Below are 26,003 nucleotides of genomic sequence, written 5' to 3' on the forward strand. Positions count from 1 at the left end.
GTGACAGCAATGGCTGGTCCTGGAGAGCACAGTGGGCACAGGTAGCACTGGGACGGGAAGGAAGGACCTGGAGCATCGTGGCAGGGCCGGACCATGGGCTGGAGCCCTGCAGCCAGCGGCGAAATGAGGCAATGCTGGATGAGTGCAAGGTATGGCAAGCGCACGCGTTATCCGTATGTCCATCTTGGGGCAGCCTGACTCTGCCATGGAGAAAAAAACATCACATACCACTAAAGGCATCTGTTCTCCCCTAGACCCCTTTGCCTTTTTGGAAATACAAAGCCAAGCGCAGGTGTACAAGGTGCTGGCTCCTGGCCCGTTGCCTCGCTGTGCTGCCGCGCCAGGCCGTGCCCGCTCCCGGCGGGGAGGGTGTAGGGCGCGCTGCTTTGTGCGTGGCGGGGACGGGGGTTGGCTTTGGGGGGCTTGGGGCTGCCAGTTTACAAATTGAGTTGAGTCACGCTGCGTGGGCTGGAAGGGACCATTCGGTCGAGTACACTTTTTTATTTTTCCACGTTGGTTAGCCCCTGGGCTTGGCGCGGCACTGCGAGAGCAGCCCAAGCGCCTCCAGAGCCCCTGGCCTGGCAGCCCCGGGCGCCCGGGGCAGCGGCGGGGCCATGCCCAGGGCTGTGCCCACGCACAGGGCACATCAAGGCCAACCAAGAGCAGCCCAAGCCCCTGACAGGACTGTGGGTCTGCCAGCTGCAGAGGCTGTGTCTGCCTTTTAGTCTCTCACTGAAGTAAAAACACTATTAACAAGGAAAATAATAATAAAAAAAGAGAACCGTTTTATTGCCTTCAGTGCTAAGGATGCAGGTAGTAGGACTAGGTCGGAGGAGAGGGCCTGAAGGTGCCCTCTGCCACTGGAGCCTTCGGGTGACAGGCTGAGGCCCCGGGGCTGCCAGCAGCGCCCCAAGTCCCCCCGACACCGCTCTGTGCCAGCCCCAAGGCCGGGCTCCTCCGCCACCAGTCCTTTCCAAGGCGCCACGGCCCTGCTGGCCTGCGCTGGCCTCACTGGGGCCATACGCGTGCCAAGCCGCAGCCCCTGCTCCCACGGTGGTCACCCCGGGAGCTCGGCCACCGCTGCCAGTGCCCCGGGCAGCCCGGCGCCCGGCCCCTTCCTGGGAGAGGAGCTGGGCCGCGCGGCCGCCTCCGCCCGGGCCGGGGGAGCTGCGTGCCTCTGGCTGGGGCACGGCCGGGGTTCTTATTTTTGACTCTTGTGCAAGCTGGCCCACAGTCAGGTGGGGCCGGGGCCAGGAAAATCGAACTGGTGCGAGGAGCGCAGCCAAAAGCCTGGCCGAGCCCGGCGGCTTCCCAGCACTTCCAGCGCCGAGGGGACGGGGGCCTGCGCGGCTCGCGCTGACTACGTGGCAAAGGGCAAAACTTTCCCGAAGAAGTGTTGCAAGGCACATAGTGTACAGGGGTGTACAGCTCCTCACGATCCCCCCCCCCCCCCACACACACCCCAAGCAGTTTGTGTTTCTGCAGGATTGACTTTTATTTCCTAACAGCTATACACACAAATAACAATAATAAAAAAACACCAGTCGGTAAGTAAGTGGTTCAGACAATGAAGGAAAGCCAATTGTCTGGCAAACTGAAGCTGATCATCTTCTGGGCTAACTGTTGGGGTGGGGGGGGGGAATGTAACATGCTGAAGTCATTACGAACGGACGATGCTCTGCTGACTGCTCATCCCAGCCGAGAGCCACGCGCTTCCCTGTGCGCGCCGCAGGAGCCCTGGCCCTGCTGCGTTCTGGAGCGCGGCTGAGAAAAAAAAAAATGGGAACAGTCACTACAGCTTTGCAGCAGCCTTTTGTAAGGGCAGTATTTGACTTCAGCAGGAGCCGCTTCTAGGAGTTCAGTGCTTGGGGCAAGCGGCAGGCTCCCCGGCAGGGCGACGGGAAGGTGTCAGTGCTGGCGAGTCGGAGACTGGGGCGTGCAAATGCGGCCTCGCGGCAGTGCCGCTCGCCTGAGGGGCTGCAGTGCGGGAGAAAGGGCTGTGCTGGTGTCCCACCTAATGGAGCAGCCCTGCCGAGGGCGGCACGGGGAGGGACTGCCTGGCCTCCCTGCCCAGCTGCGCGGGGCTGTGCCGCAGCAGGAAGAGCAGCTCAGGAGGTTGTTAGCAGTGAAGAGAATTAAATATCTTTTAAAAAACAAAATAACAACAGCAGTAAAATCTTTAGAAATAGATGTGCTGCATTAAACCATCACCCTTGGGCCAAGCCCCAAGCTTTAGCCAGCAGTGCAGGCTCGGGAAGACAGCAGCAGCCCCGGCTTCCTGGGGGAGGGAGGACAGCACGACATTGGCCATGCAGGCTGGGAAGGAGCCCCGCGGGGAGGGATGGGGCAGGGGCGAGCCCAGCCACAAGCACTGGCCTCTTCAAGCTGTGTGCCTGGGCAGGACCCCAGTGCTTGGCAACAGACCCTGGGAGATGGTTTAATGCGGAGGAAAAAACCCAAGCTTGGGCAGTGCATGAGCAGGAAGAGTGGCCTGTGGCCCCTGCCCTGCTCCTGGGCACCAGGACCGCGGCAGTGTGCATTGCTGCCTGTGCCGCTGGTGGCCGCAACCAGGCTGTGTGGGGCCCCCAGGCCTGCCCCGGCGAGGAGGCTGCACAAACCTCCAGCGCCGGCTGGGCTGGGAGGGGATCCAGCCATTTGGTGGGGCCGGGCGCAGGAACACGCGCAGCAGTGCCAGGAGTCCCATAGCACCTGCAGCCTGAGGGACCGGCCCCTCGCTGGGGGTGTGGGCCGTGCGGGAGGCACCGGCAGCACCCAGCAGCTACTGCAGGGATTTGACAATAGCTCTGAGGGCGTGGGGCATCTCTGGGACAGAGGGGGACGAGCTGTAGAAGGTGTCAGTGTGATTTTGGCGCTGTTCTCGGAGGTATGGAGGGACGGACGAGCTCTTGATGTGGAGAATCCTGGTGTCCATCACTTCGCAGTCGATCTGCATCATCACCTCGTAGTCCTGCCCGTTGTTGATCACGTTCTCTGCAAAAGGAAAAGGCAGAGTGAGCCCTGCAGGCCAGTGCCTTGCTGGTGCCTTGACCCAGCTGCACCAAAGAGCAAGGTTTCGGGACACTTCATGTCTGGGGTGGCATGGGAGCCAGAGCCAAAGCTGGAGATGAAGCAAGAGCGGGGGCACCCCCTTCTTTTTTTTTTGTGGTGCCACACATGGAGCCATTTGCAGGCCATCTGCTAGTGAGAATCAAAGGGCCCAGGCCACAGTTAGCATGAGCAGTCACACTTAGAAATTAATGTCTTAGCTTTTCACTTCTTTATCTGCACTCTGATGGAGTTTGCATTGTATATGGTTTATTTCCAAACTGTTGCTCAAGAGGTACTAAAACATAGGCGTGATTAAAGGTTGGGCTTATTTAAGAAAGCTGTTTTTTCCCCCCCACACACTCTTTTTTATTGGTTAAGGATTCTGTAATCCTCTCAATACTGAGGATCTAGAGGAATTTTTTTCACCAGATTATTATAAAAAAAAAAAAGGTTAAAATGTCATTCTTCTAAAGAATTAACTACGCCTCATTACCATGCTCATCCGGCTGTGGTACTCGCCCTGCGTTGCGGCGTGCTCGTCACCCTGCATGGCACAGCCTCATATCACTAACTAGAAACACACGACCAAGCAGAGCATGATGGGCACAAGTAAAAAAAACTTGAGTTTGGAAAAATGTTTGCGAGGAGGAGATGGTGACAGCTTCCACTGTCTGATAGCCATCCCTGATCCCGAGAATTCATCAAAAAGCATTTGCCTGGAGTCACTGCAGGGCAAAAGCCGCAACCATTCACCTCGGACAATGTGGCAGAGCAATGGGAAGGAGGGGCTACACTTGCTGGCGATGCTGGGACCAACCTTCTCCCTGGGAAAATCCCAGAGCACGTGGAGGGGAAGGGAGCGCAGCTAGGAGAGTTGCAGGCTGAGCACTGCCACTGCTGCAGAGGCTCCTGGGCTTGCAGGCAGAGGCTGGACAGCCGCGAAACTGGCCGTGCATGTGGCCAGCATCTGCTGCCTGGATTTAAAGGTGGGAGACTATTCCCTGCAAAGACAGTGTGTCCAGGAATGTGAGAGCCGAGATCAGATTTCCAGGCACGACCAGTCCTTGCTTTTCAGAGCTAGAAACGCTGACTGCCATCAGCAGGGTTTGCTTTCTGTGCTGAGAGGATGGAAGATCACCTAATGGAAAACGTATGGATCGGAGGAATGCAATATACATTACTAATTTTTACTGCTTTCCTGGATTAACTCTGATTCTGGATGACAGCTGACAACTGTGGCTGGGCCCTCTTGTGCCCCACGCCACCTGTAGAAGCCATTAGATCAAATATGTCTGGTATAGTAATGAAAAGCAGGAGCAAACCCTTGCTTAGGGGGCTGAGGGCCTGCGAGGGAAATCAAAGCTCCCACCTGCAGAAATGAATGGAAAATGCTCTGAATGTGCCACTGAGAGACTGGGGCCAGGAGCAGCTGTGCCTGTGGCCCTGCTGGAGCTCAGCCCGCTGACCTGAGCACCCTGCGAACCCGGTGCTGGTGGGGTTGATAAACCCTGCCATAGCTGTAGGTGCTGCGTCCCCAGTTTGGGCCCGTTCTGCTGTCTCTCTTTCTCTCTTCCTTTGGATTTGCTCTTGGTTCCCACAAGCCACGCTCAGGACTGGTCTGCGGAGGCTGAGCTTGGTGCTGGCAGGTGGATGGTGATGCCAGCAACGCTCAAGCACAGAGACAGGGCAGACCCGGAGCAGGGGAAGCCTGTGAGGAGGAGGAATAACGTGCCCAAGGCCCATGTGATTCTGGTGCTAGGACTAGCAGTGCTTGGCTCTGGAGAGAGTGGGTGCTCCTGCTCCTCCCTGGAACAGCCCTGAGTGTCCCAGAGCCAGCGGTGCCCACAGAGAGGGGAAGGAGAAGGTGGATCACAGCTGGGGCTGGCCAGACGCGAAACCAGCACCAGGAGAAGGCTCAGCCAGGGCCGGGGACCATTCAGGACACGGGCCGCATGGGCTGCACTATGTAAAGCCGTGGGGAGGGAAGAGCCTGGCTTTTGGGGTGGAGAGAGCATATAGGAACCGAATGGCTCCATGTGACACAGAAAGCTGAAAATACAGCACCCCAGCTTTAATGCCGTAGAGATGAAGGCTTGAAAGGACCCTGGCTATGCAAGAAAATGTGCTCCAAAGCCACAAGTGGGTGAAGTGGGATGGGATGGAGGCCAGGGCCAGGAAAATCCCTCTGTAAGCACCCTGAGGCAGTAAGAATTTCCCGAGTTTGTCCACAGTGGTCAGCACAGTGGGTTATCATTAGGTTCCCTGGCATCGCACAACACAGAGAACAATAATAATAATAATAATAGCAGAAAGCAGAATGTGTGAGCGAGGGAACTGTGCTCCGTGTGGGTGGCAGCGGAGAGCATGGGAACGCATTCAGCTGCTCTCTTCCAGCCACCAGCAGAAGTCAGGAGCCTGCGTCTCTCCCAGCCAACTCCGACAACGGCTCCCTCCATGACCACGGCTCAGCACGTTACAGCTCTGAAATGCTGCGGTCTGAGCTGCTGCCCTGGGCAAGAGGCAGTGTGTCTTCCGAGGCCACTACAGCTGAGACAGCTGGGAGGAAACATGCCCCAAACTGGCCTCTCTTGCCAGCAGGCGCGGAGGGGACTTACTTACACAACTGGCTTAGACACCAGCCAAGTGACTGAATCCTACCCCGTGTGCGCATGCTGGCACAGGAGGGATAGTCAGGTTTAAAGACAGCTTTCTGCTTCTTCCACCTTTTGGGTTAAAAGGCTTAAGGCTTTGTCAATGAAGAATTGCTGCAGGCAACCTCTGCAAAGGGTCACTACTCATAGGAACAAGGACAGTAGAGGGAAAGGCTCACTTCCCATTACAGGCATTTCTAGTGGCCCCTCTCATCACTACCAGCACCAAAATGACTTAGAAGAGGAGCCGAGATTCTCTGCAGAGACAGCAGTTACCAGTGATGCTGCTGGGCATCTAGACTAGCTGTGTTCAAAGCAACATGTACGAAAGAGCAGGCTGAAAACCGTGCTGGTGTTAGTATCCCTCACCACCGTGGGCTCTCTGCTGCATAAACCCACGTGACTCTCAGCAAAACAACAGGCAAATACGACCTTAACGCAGTCAACACAAGCCAATGTTTGGAAAGACTAGTTCACTGTCAAATGGGCAGGCATTTCAAAAATGATTCCACATGGCTCCCTCCTGGATTTGTTTCCAGTTAATTGTTTCATGATCTGGATGAGGAATAGAGAGCATATTTATCAGATTTCTGGAAGATGCTGAACTGGAGAGATTTCAACCACTTTGGAGTACTGGATTAGACTATGGTTTCACTAAAAGAGAGAAATCTTCCAAAACCATCAGGATCAACAAAGGCAAGAGTGAAGTACAGACACTCAGGAGAATTCAGGAACACAAGTACAAAACGGGGCTGGGCAGAAGCACTGCAGAAAAATCTTGAGGACTGGAGAGGATCACTGTGTGCGAGCTAACAGCATGACAGGGCCAGGAATCATCAGCTCAATTTCAAGAAAAGGTGCTTTATCTTTGATGAACTTTCTAATGATAATGAAATATAAGGCCTGTCTTGGGAGACCAGAGAATCTCTGTGACTGGTAGTTTCTAAGAACAGGCTGGATGAACATCTGTCAGACATGACCCAGGTACACCTGATCCTAACTCAGCCCAGGCATGGGGACTCACAGTCACTCATGGTCCCTTCTGGCCCTGCATTCCTGTGTTTCTGGGGGCTGCAGGTGGCCGTTCATTACTGAAGCACATTAGAGTACACTTTAATCTAACATAACAGAGCCCAGATCCACAACAAAGCCAATATATGTCAACTGAATCGCAGTGACTGTCTATCTGCTCTTTGTCCATGACAAAGACAGGGCAGTGCAATTTGGGATAAGCCCTTTCAGTGAGATTTGAACTGACATTTGTCACAAACTAAGACTGTACCCTAACCACCTCCAATAGTTCAGATGACAGTGAAAACCCTGGTGTCCTTGTTTCCTTGATGATCAGTTTAAATCCAATGGCTGTGTAACTGGACATGTTTAGCAGAGGTTCAGCCATGCTGTTCCCATCTCTTGTCTGCAAGGGGGGAATATCTGGAGCACAGTCCTCGTTTCTCAGGCCAGAGGACCCCCTAGTCTGCCCTCATGCACAGAAGAGGCTAACAATTTTGCCTGGTGATTCCTGCCTCCCGTTGATAACATGAGTTAGGAGTACAGCAGATCTTTTAAAAATAACCAACGTCTCCTGAGGACAGTGATTCCACCACCATCCCTTCTGTGGACAAGTCAAGTGAACACAACAAAGCTCTAAAAAGCCCTGCTGTGATGGCATGAGTGTCACAGGGAGGCAAATCTAAAGCAGCTTGCACTCCCCACAGGCTGCTGGAATGCGAGAGGGCTTGGGCTGATATAACTAGACTTCTTCTTCACTGGGAAAGAGGCAGGTTAAAGTCAGTGGCATTGCTGATGGAATGCCAAGAGAGGAACTTCTAAGGAGAGAAGTGGTAGGCACCTTGAGAGGAAGGCCCTGAGCTGGGCTATAAGCTGTGGTCACTCTCCCTAGGAGACCTGATTTCCCAGAGATGTGAGAGGACACAGGGAGACTGGTCTAAAATGCCTTGAAGAGAGAGGATCATCAAAAAAAATCCAGATGCAGCCCTTTTCACGGCTCTGTACATCCTCCAGAATTCTTTCCTTCCCATCCCTGTGTGGCAGTCTGGCAGCAGCAACAGCTTGGAGACACCAGTGCACCATAAGGTGGGTTTCTGAGAGAGGCATTGAGCAGCGGTGGTCTTTGCAGTTGTGTATGGCTCATCCTTGGGGCTATCTGCAGCAGGTTGGTGTACTTAACCCATACTTTATCTCAACACTCAGATCAGCCGTGTACTGCACTGCCTGAATAGGTACCCATCAAACCTCACAGCCTTGTGCAGGGAGGAGGATGCTGGCAGGCAGTATCTGTCAAGGCAGGAGTGAAAGTTCAACGTCTCTGCCTGCTGCTGCTGCTCATTCCTTGGCTGGAAGGTCGGCACTGCCAATGTGCATTACACGGGGCTGCTGGCCAGCCCAGAACAACCCAGACACTGAATTACTTCGAATGTTTATTGTGTTGAATTACCTATGACTGATGTTTTGTTTGATTACATAAGTGAAAATAGGAGAACAGATCTCCTGTAGAGGTGTCTGGATTTATAAATAGATTTATTACTTCTCTTTAAGTTCAGAACATATAGCCTTTCATATTATATAGCCTCAGAATAAAACTCCAGAAAATGAGTAAGTTATCCTTTCAGGCCAAAAGGTGCCTCTGTGTTGCAGTTAATTATTTGTTAGCACTGCTCAGTCAAAAGGGTTTAAAAGCCATGATTCAGATAGATAGACTATCTCAAAACAACTGCATTGGGCACATTACTGTGTCAAGCACTGCCCTTCTCTGACTGCACTTTCTCAAAAAAAGCTTGCTGCCTGGGGCTGTACTAAACTCCCCGCATGTCAGTTTGACCTAGGGAACACAAATCTAATATTGACCATTTAGATCTGGACTACATGTCCTTGCTTCTTCTGTTAAGATACAGCAAGGGAAATCACTTGCCCAAATCTTTAACTATCTATCTCTGTTAGAAATATATAGTAAGTCTACACAATCATCCTACCCTCATAGACAATGGTGTAGAGTGAATTTGCTATCCATGGACCTCTTTTAGTTAATGTAAAATTTAGGTGCCAGGGAATTATCTCTGAATAAGATGATACAACAACTCTTTTACACCCATCTTTGCTGGAAAAATGTTCACACCTTTTATAGTTTTCACATGTCCTTCTATCAAGAAACTGTGCTCTGCCACAATGAATTCCAAACAGTGGACATCAGTGTTGATTTACACTTAAAACTTACTCTTCACGCCCATCTATTAAACCAGCAGGAATCTCGACAGCTTTCAAAGAGCCATCAGATCAGTGCCAGTATCTGGTTGCTTTGTGATTGCCGTGCCAAGTTTTGTTTAAAGAATGATTTAACAAGAAACTACCGAACAACTCATATTGCAACCTGCCTTGTCCCAAAACAAAGATTATATTTAAGGCAGCATGGAGTTCAGAAAACACAAGCTTCACGTAAGGTGAGGGCACCAGCTGCATGCAGCTCAGGCTGGGCTGTCCCCAAGCATCATTCAGGGAGCCTTCCCCGTATTGTAATTTCTGAAATCTTCCATCTCATCTCCACTGAGCAGCCCTGACTGTCCTGTCCAGTACATCTGGACTATGTTTCCATCTGAAGGGTTGGTATACACTACCAAATAAGTATATAAATGAAGCAATGTTACTGTAACAGCTACAAAGACTAAAAATACACTCACTGCAACAACACAGCAGGGTTTCTAAAATATTTACAGATTTGCTTGTTACACAGAATTACTCCAGGCCAGGGAGAAAGCTATACTGCAACCTAACTAGCTTTTCTTTCTAAAAGCAAATGTCTGTTCTGAACTATTTCCAAACAAACCAGTTGCAATTGTCTTACCTCTGTGGACTCTGCTGTCCTTTGTCCCTGACACAGGTTAAATGAGATCCCGGGCGTTTCTGCTTTCTAGATCTTCTAGTACCTCTCAAACAGTGAGCCAGGCTGCTGGGTCTATATGCAATACAGGAATGGGACTGTTCCTCTTTCCAACCTTTTTACTCCCTGTTTCTCAGCAGCTACTGAGGCTGCTTTCCTAGTGCTATGATGAAAACCTGCAGTGAGCACAGAGTCACGTTGTCACCCCTTTGTATAAAGTCCTCCACAGACCTGGCTGAGGGTGAGAGCTTGGAAGAAGCTAGGGAGGCTGCAGGTGATGGGTGCAGACAGCATCTGCTGGGACAGGCAGAAGTATGGAAGCAGCAGCCTTGCAAGCACTGCCCCTTTGTCTGCTCTCCTGGTGCCCGGGGAAGGCACAGGACCAGGACCAGAAACACCGGATCCCATGTAACCAAAGTCCTATCAGGGACCATTTCACAACTATCTCCTACCTCCCCTTCAAATCATCTTTCACACTGCACAGTCACTCCCCTCTATGAGGAGGAGGATGCTGAGCATGGCCTGAGAAGGGGGCCTAGTTTGGATCTAACCTAGTTGCTCTTGTTGATCTGGAAATCAAGCTGATGGCCATCTCAAGAAGAGAAGATACGAATAACCAGTGGTGATCCTTCCAGGCACACAACTTAACACTCCCCCAGGTAGAGTATTTCTTGGAGATCCAGAGACACTTGTGACAGCACTGGCTATGTGTATGCTTATTGCTGCCAGGATATCACTGCTGCAGGATGGTCATATCTGAAACCTAATCAGCTTACACAATGCCAGCAACAAATAAGAAGAAAAAAAGAAGAGGAAAAGAGAAACAAGGGGCAAAGCAGTTCTGTTCAAGCACAGAAAGCTTTCTTGGGAAAAAAAGAAAGGAAAGAGGCTGGAGAGAGAACAACTTCATTAGGCAGAACCATCCCATGCCTGCTTGGGAGGCACAAAAACTATAAACAAACTCCCTGCACGCTCTACAAAATTAGACATACTCACTTATAAGACAAATAACTATGCACAGGAGAGGAACCTAAAAAGGAATTGCAGTATAGGCTTTTTTTCTTTTTTTTCCAAAACAAGATGGAGGACTTTTCACAGGGCAGCATGTAAAGGACTGCTCCGCCTGAGAGCAGGAGGGGAATGACTGAGAGGTCTGGGCACTTTTTCTTCTGCACCCACCGCAGATCCTGCAGGGAGGAAGCTGGAGCTGGGCATATCTGACAGACCGTGCTGGAGCTGGAAAAACCTTCTCTGGCCTTGATGCTAAGGGTGCAAGTCCACCAGTGTTCATGTGCACTGGACTGTCACTTAAAGAGAACAAATTCCTCTGTCATCCTACAGAGGAATATGGGCCTTATGCAGCTTGGTCATGATTACATTTATCCGTGGGTGAAATTCAGCAGCTGGGGACTGCTCAGCAGCGTGGGCTGGCGGGCGGCGAGGAGGGCAGGGGGATGGCTGGACTGGTGTGCAGCGAGGGAAACGCTCTCCATGCAGATGAGGGGCGGGCAGTGTCTGTAGACTGAGGCAGGAGGGGTTGGTGTGCTCTGCCAGCACTGCTGCTGTACACAGCCCCTGGGAACGCTAAGGCAGCATGGATGAAGGATGGATGGATGCGTGGATGAAGGGTTTGGGCATATACTCAGTCAATGGATTTTAAAAAATGCACCCTGGAAGAAGGCAATAACCTCCTAGAGGAAGAGGCATGTTGGAGGAAAGGTTGCAGTACAGCCTGCAGCAGAGCTACAGCCCACAGTGCGCAGCTCCCCACCAGCACCACAGCACCTTTCCAGGCTGCGACACGACGGGGCAGGACAAGACAGGGGCGCTTGCAAGGGACGCCAACTCCAGGCAGCTTCTGGCACTTGCTTTCCTGGGGCATGGACATGGAGGAGGGGGATTTCTCATTACCCAGCGCAAAGCTGCGCTCTTGGTAGTTGTGGCTTTCTCCACAAAGTACCAGTGGTCATTAAAGGGCTTGCTGCTGCGAGACCACTGTGTGCTCCACCCGCCGCACAGTAACAGCTTGGTTCAAATCTATCACTGTATATTTAGTCAGGAACATCTTTCCCACTTAATTTCTTTTGCATTTATTCACACCAAGCTTCAGATGTTGTTTTATCATTCTACTATGAGATCTTCCAGCAAGAAATTCTATATTTGACTACCTTAAATAATTAGGTAACATCTCCAAACTCTATCTCCAGACTCTGTCTTTTCCCTTTTCAAGATCAGGTACAATTATGCTGCAGGGCACTGACCCCAGAACAGATCTGCATGGGAGTCTATGGGTAACCTCCCCTTCATTGCAAAACCTGACCATCTGTTTCCACCCTTTCTTTTATATCTTTTAGTGAGATACTAATCCACAAGTGCAACCAGTGCATGTATCCAAGCATTCTCAGCTCTCACAGATTCAACCAACTTGTGCAAAAGTGAAACTTGATTCTCTACAGTTCCTGAGGCCGTTTTAAAAATATTTGCCTCATTTGCCGCTTGCCACTTTCTTATATATCCTCAGGAGGTAACACCACACAAGAACTCTTCAAGCTTTTCTTCCACAGTGCTGACATACTGTAAGTGCTCTTTCACACCTTGGTCTTCTATAGGCTCTACAGATTCCCTGGCAGGGTTCCTCTGAAAAACAGTTTTATTATTTTTTATGCCTCAAGCAAGTTGTTCCTCAATATATTTTTTTGGCCTAACTTCTTATGGTTTAACATTTAGTTTGCCAGAAATTGTACTCTTTTTTCTATTTCCTCATTTGGCTACAATGTCTATTGTTTAAGAGATGTCTCCTTACTTCTAACACTCTACTTTACTCTGTTACTTACCCATGTCAACTTTATGGGAGGTCATTTTAAAGACTTGCTCTGAGCTTTTAATCTTTAATCAATCCCCACACCACTTGCCAGCATTTTACCTTACTAGTTTTATTTTTAATGTGTTTTCTCATTACTGTGTAGCCCTTGCCTTCTAAGCTGAACATTACTGTAGTATGTACCTCATCATTTCAGTCTGTAGACACTTGTTGATACAATTAATTTCATTACTTGACTGCAGTTTTTTTCAAGAGGTAGCATCACTTCTTCATTGACATGGACCTACTCTATCACCCAATATCATTTGTACCCTAGTGTTAAAGTGTCTCACTGATTTAAGAGTGAAGGCTGGTGACAGTCTGTATTCACTTACAGTCCAAATGTCTTTATAGGTTGGATGGTATCCAAAGAGTGAGCTGAATTTTCCACCTGTCTCACTTGGATACATAAAATTACCTCATTTATTTAGATACTGTGATCAGCCCTTGCTCATAGAAGAGTATTTTTAACATCATCTCTGCGAAGCTTCTGTCTGCGTGGGGTGTGCCCTTTCCTCCATGTGAGCCTCTCTGAATCAAGGCATTTGTCAGTTTTTTAAAAACAAATCATACACATATGCTGCACAGTGCCTATCTGAATGTGGCATGCTAATAAAAACAAGGCAGTTTCAAAGATTTCTGCCTGCCTTATCTTGCAGCTACAGCAACGAGAGATTTACCGGTTTAAGATATGAGTTCTGGCTCTGAAACAGAGCTGCTCCTCTTTCATAGAAAGTCAGCTCAGATTTCAGTCTCCTCCTCATCAACATTTACCCGGACTGTATTTGTGCTGTGCAGGCGTACACCAAGATCTCGTCATCTGGGGCTACCACCGAATAAGAGTCAGGATGGAGGCAGATGATTTACAGTGAAGTGGAAGATGACTAAAATTGAAAACGTTCTTCAGATGCTCAGAACTCATTTTTCAGATGTGTTCCTACACCAACCCTGGCATTTGCTCACTGCTCAGGATCACACCAAGAGGACACACCATTATCAGGAGGTGCTGTAGGTAAGGCGGACTGTACGAAGCAGGCGAGAAAAGCTGCAGTGTGGAAGACTACAACTGGGATACGAGAACAAGGCAAAAGCCTCCCAGCCCAGCTGGCTGCAGTCTCCTTAGAGACTGCAGTCAAAACACAGAAAAAGACTGTCTTGGACTGCTGTGTTTTTATTAATCTCTACGTTTTCTCCCGTGATGTTCTCAAGACAGAACACATAAATGTGAACCTCTTCTACCAATTCTGTCGCAGTTTTTTATGTTTTTACAGGGTGAGCTCATTAGGTAATTATGCTTCAGATCACTACAGACATACAGAGTTACCAGTAACCAGAGTTGGTCTGTTGTAAATGTAAAACTGTACCTGCCATCTATAATTTAACACTAAGAGGAATTATGTAATCCTGAATTTACAACATGTAGAAAATGTATTAAGTAGCTGGACTCAAGCCTAGAATTCTGATGTGTTGCACAAGGAGAATTCAATATCACTGAGATGGTGAAGGCAATCTCACAGATTAGGATTAAAGTTTCCTCTTCAGTTTGCAGCACAGCTCTCAGCATAGTGCTCTCTGTAAAGCTTGGTGGGAGAGCATAACTATCCTGCAGTATCAGCATCTAGGGTTAAATGAATGCCTAGAAGATAGATTCTGCAGGGAGATTCACACTTACTCAGTTCTAGGAACAGAATTTGGCTCCTTCTGGAACTATATCCATACTGGCAGCTAACATCATGGCTTTTTTCCCTCTAGTTTGTGGACTTTATATAATGTGTCTTTTATATGGAAAAACAATCTGGTGTAATAATTCTACACTGGCATCTGAAATACTAAACATGAAGTCCAATTAATTTATGACTCATTCTCTGCCCCCTTCGTGAACAGCGTGTTCCTAAGTAAATGCCATCTGTAGCACTTACACCGTCTATACAGGGAAGACCCATCATGCTGGGACTTGTCTTGCTATATTACACAAAACTCAAGAGATATTCTTTTTTGTATTAACAAAGGGGCAAAAGGCACAGAAGATCCTCTGAAGTCATCTTCCTGTTCTTTCGAATACATAAAAATAGGTTACTCATCTAGCAATTTAGGTAAACAGAACATTATGAAAAGTCACTGGGGAATAAGCCTTTATGATTTCATTTCTTGATCGTTTCCTGTCTAACTAAATAAACATGAACTCGAGTGACACAGATTCTATTTTTGTGCACAAAACAATTTCTTTCATACTTTTTTTGAATAATTTAATCTTCTCCTTCCTGTCAAATTCAACATATATTAACAGAAAATGGTTGGGGAGGGTAAAATCTCTCAAAGACAATAAAATCTGTCAAAACCTTCTAACTAAAATTGAATTTAAACAGTGATCAATTTTGATGTTCAAAGAAATGTAGGAAAGTTCGGGGGGGGGGGTGTTCTGTTTTGATAAACTGCGCTTTCATGCCATTTTGAAAAACAGCAGAGAGATCAACAAGAAGTCTCTTCTCCCAAGATGTCAATTCTGACCTCTAGAGTAGAGCTTTAGATGAATATAAGAGGTGAAGTACATCTGTGACATTAGCAAACCATCCTTACTACAGCAGAACCACAGTAACTCATGAGTTGCTTGTCCATGACTGCACACAGAAAATAGCAGACCCTCCACGTATCTCAGTCCACGCTTAGTAATCAGTTGCTGCAGTGAAGTCTAGCCAAGAGCTGACCATGGCTCTGATTCTTCCCTGGTCTAGCTTCACCAGACTACTTTTATTCCTCAACTGGCAGCTGAGAAAGCAGAAGGGCAGCATTTTCAAAATGACCTGTAGACTTACAGGATGGAGACATCCTCAGATACATTCTCCTACATCCTGCAAGTGATTTAGGAGCCTTGATGCTTTGAAGAATTCTCAGTGACCTTCTGAAAAAAACCTTAGCAGTTACCCTTCTTTCATCTAACAGACAGGTCCTTAATCCTACATACACAACAGCTACCCATGTGCAGACCCTCTCTCCTCACTCCTCCTGGCACATCTCCTCAGTCCCAGCCTCACCACTGTCCACGATTAACACTTACTCATATCTACGCCTTCCTCTGGCATCTGCCTCCTTTGGAAATCCTTGGACTCCCCCGGTTCTCCCCAGCTGCCTCCATGGACCCACACTCTGCTTCAAACTTGTACAATCTACTTGTGGCTGCCTGTTCCACCTTCCACCCTCCTCGGCTGCTGTCCTCTTCAATGTGTCCAGCAACTACTGCTTCAAGCTCTACTTGGTTCTAGTTCCCCCCAAACATCCTTCAAATACATCCTTTCACCATTAATAGCAGCAAGTGCAATTTCTTCTTTCTTTCACACACTTCACGGTCTCAACCTTTCAAGACCTACTGCCCATACAACCCCATTCCCTGGCCTCTTCCAGAGCCTGCAGACCTTCTGCCTATACACTACAGCCTGCAAGGCTATACCGAGTTCTCAGCACTTCATGCTAAATCCAGAGATAACAGCAGAAACAATGAGGGAAGTATCTCTACTGATCATGCCTGTGTAGCTTAGAGACGAGTCTTCTGTTCCTACTGGAGGGGTACAAGCTTCTCAGTCTGGGGCCAAGGAGAGCAGCTGTAAAAGGGAGCCTTAGGGGCTCATACTTGGCTTCTAAGCATGAAGAAAGGAATGAACCAACACCAGCTAGAAATAGCTGCGGCCTTTAGCCTCCTGGAAACCATTCTGAAGCTATTAAGAGTAAGAGGAGCTAGCTGAGAGAGAAGGCTACCTAAACAGTTAAGCAGCAACCTTCAGGAAAGTCAGCTGCTCACAAGTGGGATGTATTGTTTCAAATTCGAGCATACAAACACTAGATCTTCCTCATTCAATGACTGTTTGGGAATTCTGCTTCTTGCTCCTGAAGACGGAAATGGAATCTTCTGTTTGCTTGACCCTGAAGACAGAGGAAGTTAGAGACTTTATTTATTTAACCCTAAGATATGGAACTTCTGGAACATTGTCACTTCACAAAGAGTTGCTTGTTTTTATTTTCCTTCTCAGCCTGTGTGGGTTCTGTTTGCCTTACGGACCTTTCACACACAGTTTGCTACCAGCCTCGGACATCTGTGAGCAGCTTTGGAAGCGGCTGTCAGTTGAAAGAACGTTCTTTGTAACTGCATACAAATACTCATGTTGCTTTCCCTCCAGTTTTGATCAAAAAGCCTTACCACTAGATTTGTTATTGACCATTTTAATTGGAATGCACATTATTTCAGAGCACTTCCAAAGTCTGTGTTACATCACTGTGATGAGGAATGCTAAAAAACAGTGATGAGGGAAATGGTAGCAATGAGAAGCTGGCCAACACAACAAAGCAGATGGACTTTGTGAAACACTCACAGTGGACTCTTACTTTTAAGAGCCTATTTGGCAGCCGAGGTTCATTACAGAAGGCATCCCTTAGAGAACTCTACCAAGAACATGCAAATTATAAAGGCTAAGGCACGCAAACAATTATCTTAAAGGCAGATTGAAAACAAAAAGACAAATCCATTGTGGGACATTAGGTTAAGGACATATCCAGAATATTTGTAGAAAAGTCAAACCACTCTCTGTCATGGTTGCCAAATCCCAGAAAATTAGGTGAGGAACTTAAGACTTATCTGCTGGCCTTGCTTATTTCCATGCAACCCTTGAACTACTCTGTTCAGCATCCTTACTGTTTACTCTCTCCTTTCAGTAGCTCTTTCTCAGATCAATGGATACTCATGACTAAGTACCCTATTCTGGTAACTTATTCCATATTGTAGTAGATGAACTGACCCGCATGAAGCAACTTCCAAGTAAACAGCTTCTGCTCCTGACTTCTACACTTACATATACTGGCAGCAAGAGAGAGGGGAGAGATTAATACAAAAGGAAACTGTTTGGGGATAAAGGATTGCTTGGGGCTCCAGTAAGAGGGTATAGATCCCTTCACCTCCAGATTACTGAGAACTCCTAATCACGCCTATCTGAAGGTATAGGCATTAGCCCTTATGCAAAATAACAGGAAGTCTGTAATTTAGTCCCCATTCAGTTGATTTCCTTATGGGAAATAGTCTGATATCTGACACTAACAATGCTTGTATTTGTAACAGGCAGAAAGGCCAAGAGCTCTAACTGTGCTCCTCCCAAGGTGGCATTTTACAGTCTACATAGTCAATGTGCCTAAGATAACGGCCAAGGCAAACAGGAGCCATGGAGAAAAAAAGGAACCACTCAGACCTTGTGCCAGTCCCTCCTTGGCAGAAATTGGTCGTCCCCAGGACTAACAAAGAAGACCCATTCAGGAAGAGCAGACAGTCTGAAACAGGAGGGGACCACATGCCTAGTGGCTTCACAGAAGCTCTACCCCAAAATGGGGCAGAGAACTGGGAGCCTATAATGTAAGAAAGCCCAGACTTCCTTTTGTGGGGGATATAGGGAGTACTGCACTTCAAGCTGCTAGAAAGGATGGGAGGGAAAATGACCCGGAATAAAGTTAGATTAGCAGAGGATATGGACAACTCCTTGAGTAGGAACCTGCCACTCTCCAGAATGATACAATCATGGGAAAAGGCATGCCTGAAATACCAGCTGGCAAATAGACCAGGGAGGATCTCAATCAAAACAGAGAAAGAACATTAATTTTGTGGTAGTCGATACATGAAGCTGGAAAATGCTTCCTCCAGGGATCCCAACAGAAGACAAAAGTTAAAGGCCATTCTTTCCACTTCAACATAGCACCAGGTCACAGCCTCTGAGATTGTGGCCCCCCCCCCAGATCAGCAGAGCCACAGCCTTGCCCACCCCCAAATACCTAGGACAACAGTCACAGACTTTAGGACTAGCCTGGTCTCCTGTATAGTCTAGGCAAGAGGATCTCTCCAGGGACTTAAGTCCCTCACTTCTGTTTGGCTGAGCATGAAAACACCAAGCCTCAATTTAGAGACAGCAAATGAGAGAAGGTCTTCCACATGTGATGAAATTTTTTGCACAGGGATACTAAGAAGAAAAGAGACCCTTTTGGTCTTTGTCTGTGCTGCTGCTGAGGCCACCAGTATTCACACTGAGTATACATCTGCACAGACCTTTACAGCTATTTCTACTGGGAAAAAAGAGCAAGCAGTAAAAGTGCAAACACAGCATCTAATCCTAGGAAGAAATGAATCCTAGGAAGCAATTAAAGTGGCTTCTTTGGCTAAATTTTGAATGCTGTCTCCTACACTGAATGACTGTACTTATGTTCTCACTTTTGTATGCTGCAAGGAGAGGACTACTGGTTGTATGTGCCGTGCTGCAGATATCCTGCAGAGACAGAAGGCCTATGCTTGGGATAGGAAGAGTGACTTGGTTATGCTGTACTCTATATTGTGATACAAAGATCAATGTTATAACCCACTGCATTTTTTACAGCATTTAAGTAAATACAAGGCTAATGGCAGATGTTTTCATTTAAACTTCAAGGAAGGCACCGCCTATATGTCAACTTGGAATTGGTGTAATGAGCCAACAAGACTCTGAATTACAATAAAAGCAAATGTAGGAATGAAATCTACTGGAGACTTAAATGGTCTCAAGTGCATAGTTAGATTTCTAAAATAATAGCTGCAATCCAGCATAACAAACATGACTTGCTTAAAAACAAAAGCTGGAGTTTAACTGTTAATTGCAGTTGGTTTTCATTCCCATGAGAAACTGCATGATGTTTCTTCTTGGAACAAATTCTCTATAAAGGCATACCAATAGTGCCCTCTGAACCATGTGCAGTGGGACTAAGACTACCCACTTCTGCTTTTTTTCCCCCAGGCATGCCAGCACTGAGGTCCTTAAGGTCCCATCAGATGGATTTTCTATGAATACTACTTGTGTCCTCAAACATTGCTGGGGCTTTGTCTTTGGCTGGTTGCAGGGGTCAAAGAGAGAGTTGCACTGAGTGACAGCAGCCAAGGGAAAAATGGGAGAAGGGTGAAGGACAGTGCAAGCATCTGGGAAGGCAGACATGGGGAACTGATAGCAAGCACTGGCTGTGAGTTGTGGGAGATGGCCCAGGAAGCTTGGAGGGGGCTTGGAACAGGGTGGAGAAGAGGGAATTGGTGGGAGGGGAGGGATCAACATGTAACAAGTTTCCGTAAGTTTTTTTTTTTTTAATTAACACTAACACATGTTATATATTTCTCACGCGCTCATGCACCTGCACAGCAGCCCGTAGTGCGGATTTCACTGGCTATCCCCAAGCTCACAGAGAAGGGCATGGGGCAGTTTGGGCTGAGCATGCAAAGGGGCACATAGGTTCTTTGCAAGGTAATGCCCTTTTTTTGTTTTGCAATATACAAGAGCTAAATAACTGCAATCAAGTTTTTATCTTGAAAATTAATAACACATTTTTCTGTTCTGTACAATACTGTTCGCTTAAACTTCCATCATATTGAATGCACACATGCATACACATAAATGCATATGTCTATTACAAAATTTTCTGTTGAGATTTGCTATTAGCTGAAAAGCACTAGCGCTGCTACTGGTCAGATTTACCTCATTTTCCTCCAAGAGGAATTTTGAAAAACTTTCCAAACTATAAACTAGATTCTCTTTTGTACACTGGTGAAAACAGCTAGATAAATCTTGTGGAAGCAAGTCATTAATCTCCATGGAGTCACCAAGGACAGTGAATGACAATTCATTTTGGTTGCTGATCTTTGTCTTTACCTGTTCTCTGCCTGGATCCCTGCTGCTGTTGGTGGGAACTGCTCAAGGCAGCTAAAGGCAGAGTCTCTAACAGAGCTCAGAAGGCTCTCAAGCAATCAAAGAGCAATCAGAAAAGGACAAGAGTCCTGTTGGGAAGAGACTGTCCAAGCTGTTCAAAGTGTTCTCTACTGAACTGTATGCTGTTTCACATTTGGAAACAGTGTCAAGGGTAAATGTTAGTACCTAAGTAAAATAAAGAATCTATAGAAAAAAGCAAGCAAAGAAGCTCTGAAAATGTTTCAAAGCAAACACTGCTTCACTTGCACTCCTTTATCTGCTCTGCCAGGACTGTGGCAGCAAAATGAAATGGCAAGCAAGCAGAAGTGGCAAAGGTTTCCCTTCTTCCACAAAGATCTGGCTGAAGCATGAGAAGAGGCAGAAGGGGACAAGTTCTTTCCTGAAGGCTTTGTTAATTCCTCACAGAGAGACCCAGCCTCTTCCAGCAGCCAATTCTCTGCAGGTGGGCAGAGAATTAAGGTGGGCTTAAAAGAACGGCAGACAGCTGGGAGAAATGCTTTGTTGTCAGCCAACTTCCAGATGCTTGTTTGGGATGTTCTCAGTCCCTGCAGAGGTGGGATAGGGTGGAGGAGCAGTGCTCTGAAAGAAGAGAGAAGGGCTCTTCGGGCAGAACTTTTGGGAGAACAGTCTCCTCTAGGTAATCTACTAATAATCAAGTTAAAAATTAAACCAAGTTACCTACTGTGTCTTTTATATCTTATAATATCTTTCCTAGCACCTGGTTGAATGTCGCAGGTGAAGCAGTGTTTGATGTCATTGTTTACTTAAAGCTGTTCTTTGTCTGATGTGTTTCAATGTCTCTGCCCAAACCCCTGGACACTTCTTACTTCCTGGATTATGCCGGTGTTTTGAAGAAAAGAAAGAAAGAACTCAACTAACTATAACGTCACATTGTTTCATCATTAATGAAGGATGTGTTTTAGCACTGGATTCTGATATGTATTTCCCAAATTATATTTACTCCAATAACTGAAAAGTTATTTATTTCACTTAGAGTAAGACTGAGTAACATTTCATGATGAAATACTTTCTAAATTAGAACTAGAGTTCACTTTTTAAGTGATAAAGTATCCATTTGCATGTGATAATTCAGCTCAGCCAGAAAAAGATTCTTGTAATGAACAAGAAAAGGGAGTTTCAGGCAGAAAAATGCCAAAAATAATTCTGATACAATCTAATAAAAATTTCCCTAAGATAGCTGGTTATATATTATCACACTTGATTTGCCATACTGCATGGGAAAATGTAATTATCAAAATGTTGGAAGACTGAGCGCTTCTCTCTCTTTTTTTTTTTTTTAAGTTTATGGAAATTCTGCATCATCAGACAATGTTTTCAGCATGCTTGAATTTAACAAAACACTTGGATTCATGATTCATTTGTGCTGTAAAGCACGTAAGTTTTAAAAAGGCATTATGTTGTGTAGATAGTCAGAAAGAAAAGTTTATACTGTTACAGGGTTCATGTTTTTACAGGGTTTGACTCTGATGGTGATTCTGTGCCCCAAACATGTCTTAACGTGGCAGTTCCTTACCATATGAATTAATGATATACAGTTCATGCCCTGTCTCTCTTGGGGGACTAAAATGGAGATCATGAACACTTCTGATCACTAATAATCCTGTCTTCTTAATGCAAAGCTGTTTTCTCTACTGTCCTGCAGCACTTTAATGTGATTATTATTAGTATTGACCATATAGTGCTGAGTTGTACTCATACTGAGTATTGTACGACATAGTGGTGAACAGCTGAGGAGGCTGAGGGAAGGCAGTCAGCATCCTAATAAATCAGTAAGGCCAAGAAACTTGCCCTACTAGGCAGGAGCAGGAGGAGCCCAAGTGAGAGGGCAAGAAGCAGGACAGGCAGTGAGTAGGTCACATCTGTGGGATTACAATAGAGGTGTGTCTTGCAAAGGGCAAGAACAAGTTCTTTTTCCATTCATAAGAGAGGGTGAAAAAGTGAAGCTGATTTTTGAGGTCTGCAAGGTTGGCATGACAGGCCAAGGACTAAGGATGGGCAATGTTACTAGTTTTATTACATTGATATCAGACAGTTGTAACTCAGAGCATCCACAAAGGGATGAATTTTACTGCATAACATTCTACAGTTTTTACCTAAGCAGTGCCAACCTCTTTGTCCACAAGCTAGATGTCTAATATTTAATCAGAATACAAGCTGTGAAGTGCTTTTAAACTGAAGACAGAGTTCAGTACAAAAGTGGAAGCTAATGTTGTGCTAGCCTTGCCTTTATCTTCCCAAATCCCCTTGAAGTTCAATAAAACTTTCAGCAGAAGCAGCACTAGTTGGAAGAACAGGGAGTTAATGTGATTCAGATCAACTGGTAAAGGTGATTGGGCAGTAAATTAGGAAGCTATTTGTTTCATTCCAGATCTAATCCATTCCCTGAGCCTCCGGATTCCAGGGGAAAGGGGTGATGAACTAATTCAGTTGAATGACATGCTGTGAAATTCTAGCTGGACAGATAAGGGACTGTGAGGGACTGTCCAGTATCCAGACACAGCAGGCCACATAAACCCAGTAGGCTGATACTCAATTTCAAGAAAACTAACTATGTAAAGGTAAGACAAATGGTCAGGAAAAAAACCTGAGAAGTAACAGTCCAAAAAGCAAAAACCTGCAAGTAGCCTGGTGGTTGATCTGAAATATTCCATTAGAAGCCCAGGCAGCACGTGGGCTGCAATTTAAAAAGGAAGCAAAGTGATCCAAACTCCCACCCTGAAAAAGATCATTGGGAAGGCTAAGGAGGCATCACAGTGCAGAGGCTGGCATTTAGCTTATCCAGATGAGAATATGAAAGCCCAGAGAGCATGGCAGGTCAAATGTGAACACAAGATCAGGAGAGCTATAGAAGAGTCCCTTGCAAAGGAGGCTCCAACTGCTAATAAAAAGTTCTTTAAAAACCCCCAAAGCAGGAAGGCAGTCAGTGAATCAGTGGGAGCACCAGGTGAGCAGTGTGGAAAAGGGGCACTCAAGAGTGATAAGGCCACAGCAGAGAAACTCAACGAATTATTTGTTTTGGGATTCACTGCTGAAGGTGCTGGAGAAAGTCCCCACACCCAATGCAATCTTTGCAGCCACAAAGTTAGAGGAGCTAGATCAAAACAAAGTATCCCTAATGAGCTACATATAAATCACCAGGACTGGATGGTATCACCCCAGAGCCCTGAAGGAGCTAGAGTAAGAGACTGCAGAACTGCTGGCCAAGACATGAGGCCTCTCATTACAGTCACAGTGACCAGGCCTTGGTGACTTGCCAGCATTCCAGCTCCAGAGGGGACCCTGGGAACTATAGCTCAGTGATGAGGAAGTTTGATTTCTTTTTCAAAGCTACAGCAACAGACACTTGGTCTAAATTTGGTTTCCATATACAAGTCAGGCACATCTCTTTGAAATTACTCTCCAATCATTCTCTTTCATGTTTTGGACTTACCATTGATGTTTACAGCTGGCAATACTATAGACATCTTTGGTCTTCTGGTCTTGTTATGTGTGGTGGCTGGCAATAACAGGTGGTCCTAGAAAATAGGGGGAAAGATGTGTTAAACCTACCCTGGCAGCACAGAGCTGGGAAAATTCCATTGCATTCTCTGTTACAGGCATTCCACATAAAAACTATTTACGACAGCTTAGCAATTTCAAATTGTCGAGAGAGTCTTCCAAAAGTCAAAGCAATTGCTCATGCTGTGTAACCAAGAAGAAATCCCTATCACATGTGGAAGAATATGAAAAAGCCTTGATCATGTGGAAAGGGATGGAAACTACTATTAGGCCCTAGTTCAACAGAGCACTTATGTATATGATTAAAGCAATTTAGTGTGACTTCAATGATATTTAAACATGTGGTTAAGGGCTCTGCTGAACTGGAGCCTTTACTGCCAGTGCTGTTTGCTTTATACATAAATGTCATCTTGCTATATCTATTTCGAGGTCTGTATCACATGCCTCTTCCAGCAGGACCATATCAGTCCGGGTTGTGACGGAGTGTGAAATGTGAGCTCTGCTGACAAAGTCTACCCGGAAAGTTTGAAGGCAAAGCTGTGCTTTTGCCAGAGTACTTTATTTCAGCTGTGAGGTGGCTGGGTGCATTAGGAAAGAAATGCTCAAACTAACTCTGCTGGGTTTTAGCAGTACATGCTGCATTTGCAGGAGGAGCTCTGATGTGGACCTGACCTTCAAGGAAAAATTTCTTCGGTCTTTTTGTTAACTGTTATTGAAGTGAATTTGCTGGATTTGCAGCCTGGGAAAATATGGTTCTTTTCTCATCGACAGACCTAACAGAGCATAAAGTGCCAGTCCAGGCATCTCTCATATTGTACTGTGCTGATCTAGATGGACCAAAGATCGCTAAGGACGAGGGAAGCTTCCCCTTGCTTTCAAAGGCTAGCTTTCCTGATAGAAGGTTGCTTCACTACCCCACCTCAAAACGCAGTGGGCTTTGTGAGGGAATTATATTTGCTCTCTCTTAGTAATTAGGAGTAAAAAAAAGACTGTGTTTATATAATTGACAAATCTAGTTAAATTTCTAACTCAAACTGTAAATGAAATAAAAACTGCCAATCACTAAATATCTTCTCCAACCTGTGTGTTTGCCCCTCTCTGTTCTGTAATCCCAACTACTACAAATTCACTCCCAATGTCACTGGGAAGAATGAAAGGCAGCAGGTGTTACCATGTCTCTCACACAGCTACTAACTCTCCTAAAAGTACACCTAAGCATCTGCCTTTCACTTTTCAAGACCCAGACATCTATCTCAAATAGGTAAAAAAAGAAAAGGAACAAGTTTGATATTCTCATCTCATGTTTTCCCATATGTAAAACTCCAACAGTATTTTACAAAACTGGCAACTCAGAAAGGCTTTACAGGAAGCTCTTTGGTTAACGGTAAGAAGAAACATGCAAACACCTTATGCTTTTGGACAAGGTTACCTTTCAGCAGAGCGAATTATACTTTCTTCAGGACACAGTTGTTAGCTTCTTAATTTCAAGATAACTACATTCTGCCCATTTTAAAATCTAAATATTAAATTGTTATGTCTAAGATTCAGGGTACTGAGTTACACAGTTAGGTGTTAAATATATTAACAATATTCTGTAGACACATTTTAGAAACACCACTCTGATCTTTCCCCTACAAAGAAAAAAACCCAGATGACTAACCATGAGAAGAGAAAATGACTTAAATAAATGAATCTAATTAAAAACATCTTAGTACCAAAATTATAAAGCCACTCTCATATAACCATTCTCAGACAACACATGTAATTCCCATTTCATTCCTGAACCACTGAGATCGAGATAACACTCAGTAAGACAATGAACTTCCCGGAAAAACTGTTCTGAAATTCAAAGGGGTATGTGTCCCAAGGAAACAGCCTAAAGATAAGATGTCCATTAGATCTATATTTTTTAACAGTGTCCTTGTCATGATTTCAGGACTATTTTTAACAGTGCTTTAAAAAGGTTATCTTTGTGGTTTTTTTCTTTTTGAATGCTTCTGAGAAGCCATAACATTGAGTATTATCTAGCAAAAAAACAAGTACTGCATAGATTACAACTACTATTTTTTTGCTAACATACTTCAAGACTGGTAAACAAATTGATAGTAACTTAGTTTTGCTTAGAATGGCACCTTTATTTACTGCGTGTATAAAATGTGAGGAGTACTTAGCTAATATATTAAGAGCTATCACAAAGAGTTTGTAATCTGAATACCTCTACCGAAATAAGCAGCAGATGATAGCGATGACAGAAATACCAAATGACTGCATAGCACTAAAAT

General features: G+C 46.0%; 1 protein-coding gene across 4 annotated transcripts in view; it reads right to left on the reverse strand.

Moving 5' to 3' along the window:
* Window positions 1-1,466: 1,466 nt before the first annotated feature.
* Window positions 1,467-26,003, reverse strand: part of ATF6 (activating transcription factor 6) — a 96,928-nt gene continuing 72,391 nt past the window's right edge. For 2 of the 4 annotated variants that reach the window (XM_067300747.1, XM_013961254.2), the window contains 2 exons: window positions 23,654-23,738; window positions 1,467-2,991 (listed from right to left, as the gene is read on the reverse strand). In XM_067300747.1, coding sequence (XP_067156848.1) covers window positions 2,780-2,991; window positions 23,654-23,738 — 297 coding nt within the window. In that variant the 3' untranslated portion in view covers window positions 1,467-2,779. Of the gene's footprint in view, window positions 2,992-23,653; window positions 23,739-26,003 lie in introns of those variants that run through there. The other 2 variants (XM_067300750.1, XM_067300748.1) reach the window with 2 other exon arrangements.

Source organism: Apteryx mantelli, chromosome 8 (genome assembly GCF_036417845.1).
Source record: "Apteryx mantelli isolate bAptMan1 chromosome 8, bAptMan1.hap1, whole genome shotgun sequence".
In the NCBI taxonomy this organism is placed as follows: domain Eukaryota; kingdom Metazoa; phylum Chordata; class Aves; order Apterygiformes; family Apterygidae; genus Apteryx; species Apteryx mantelli.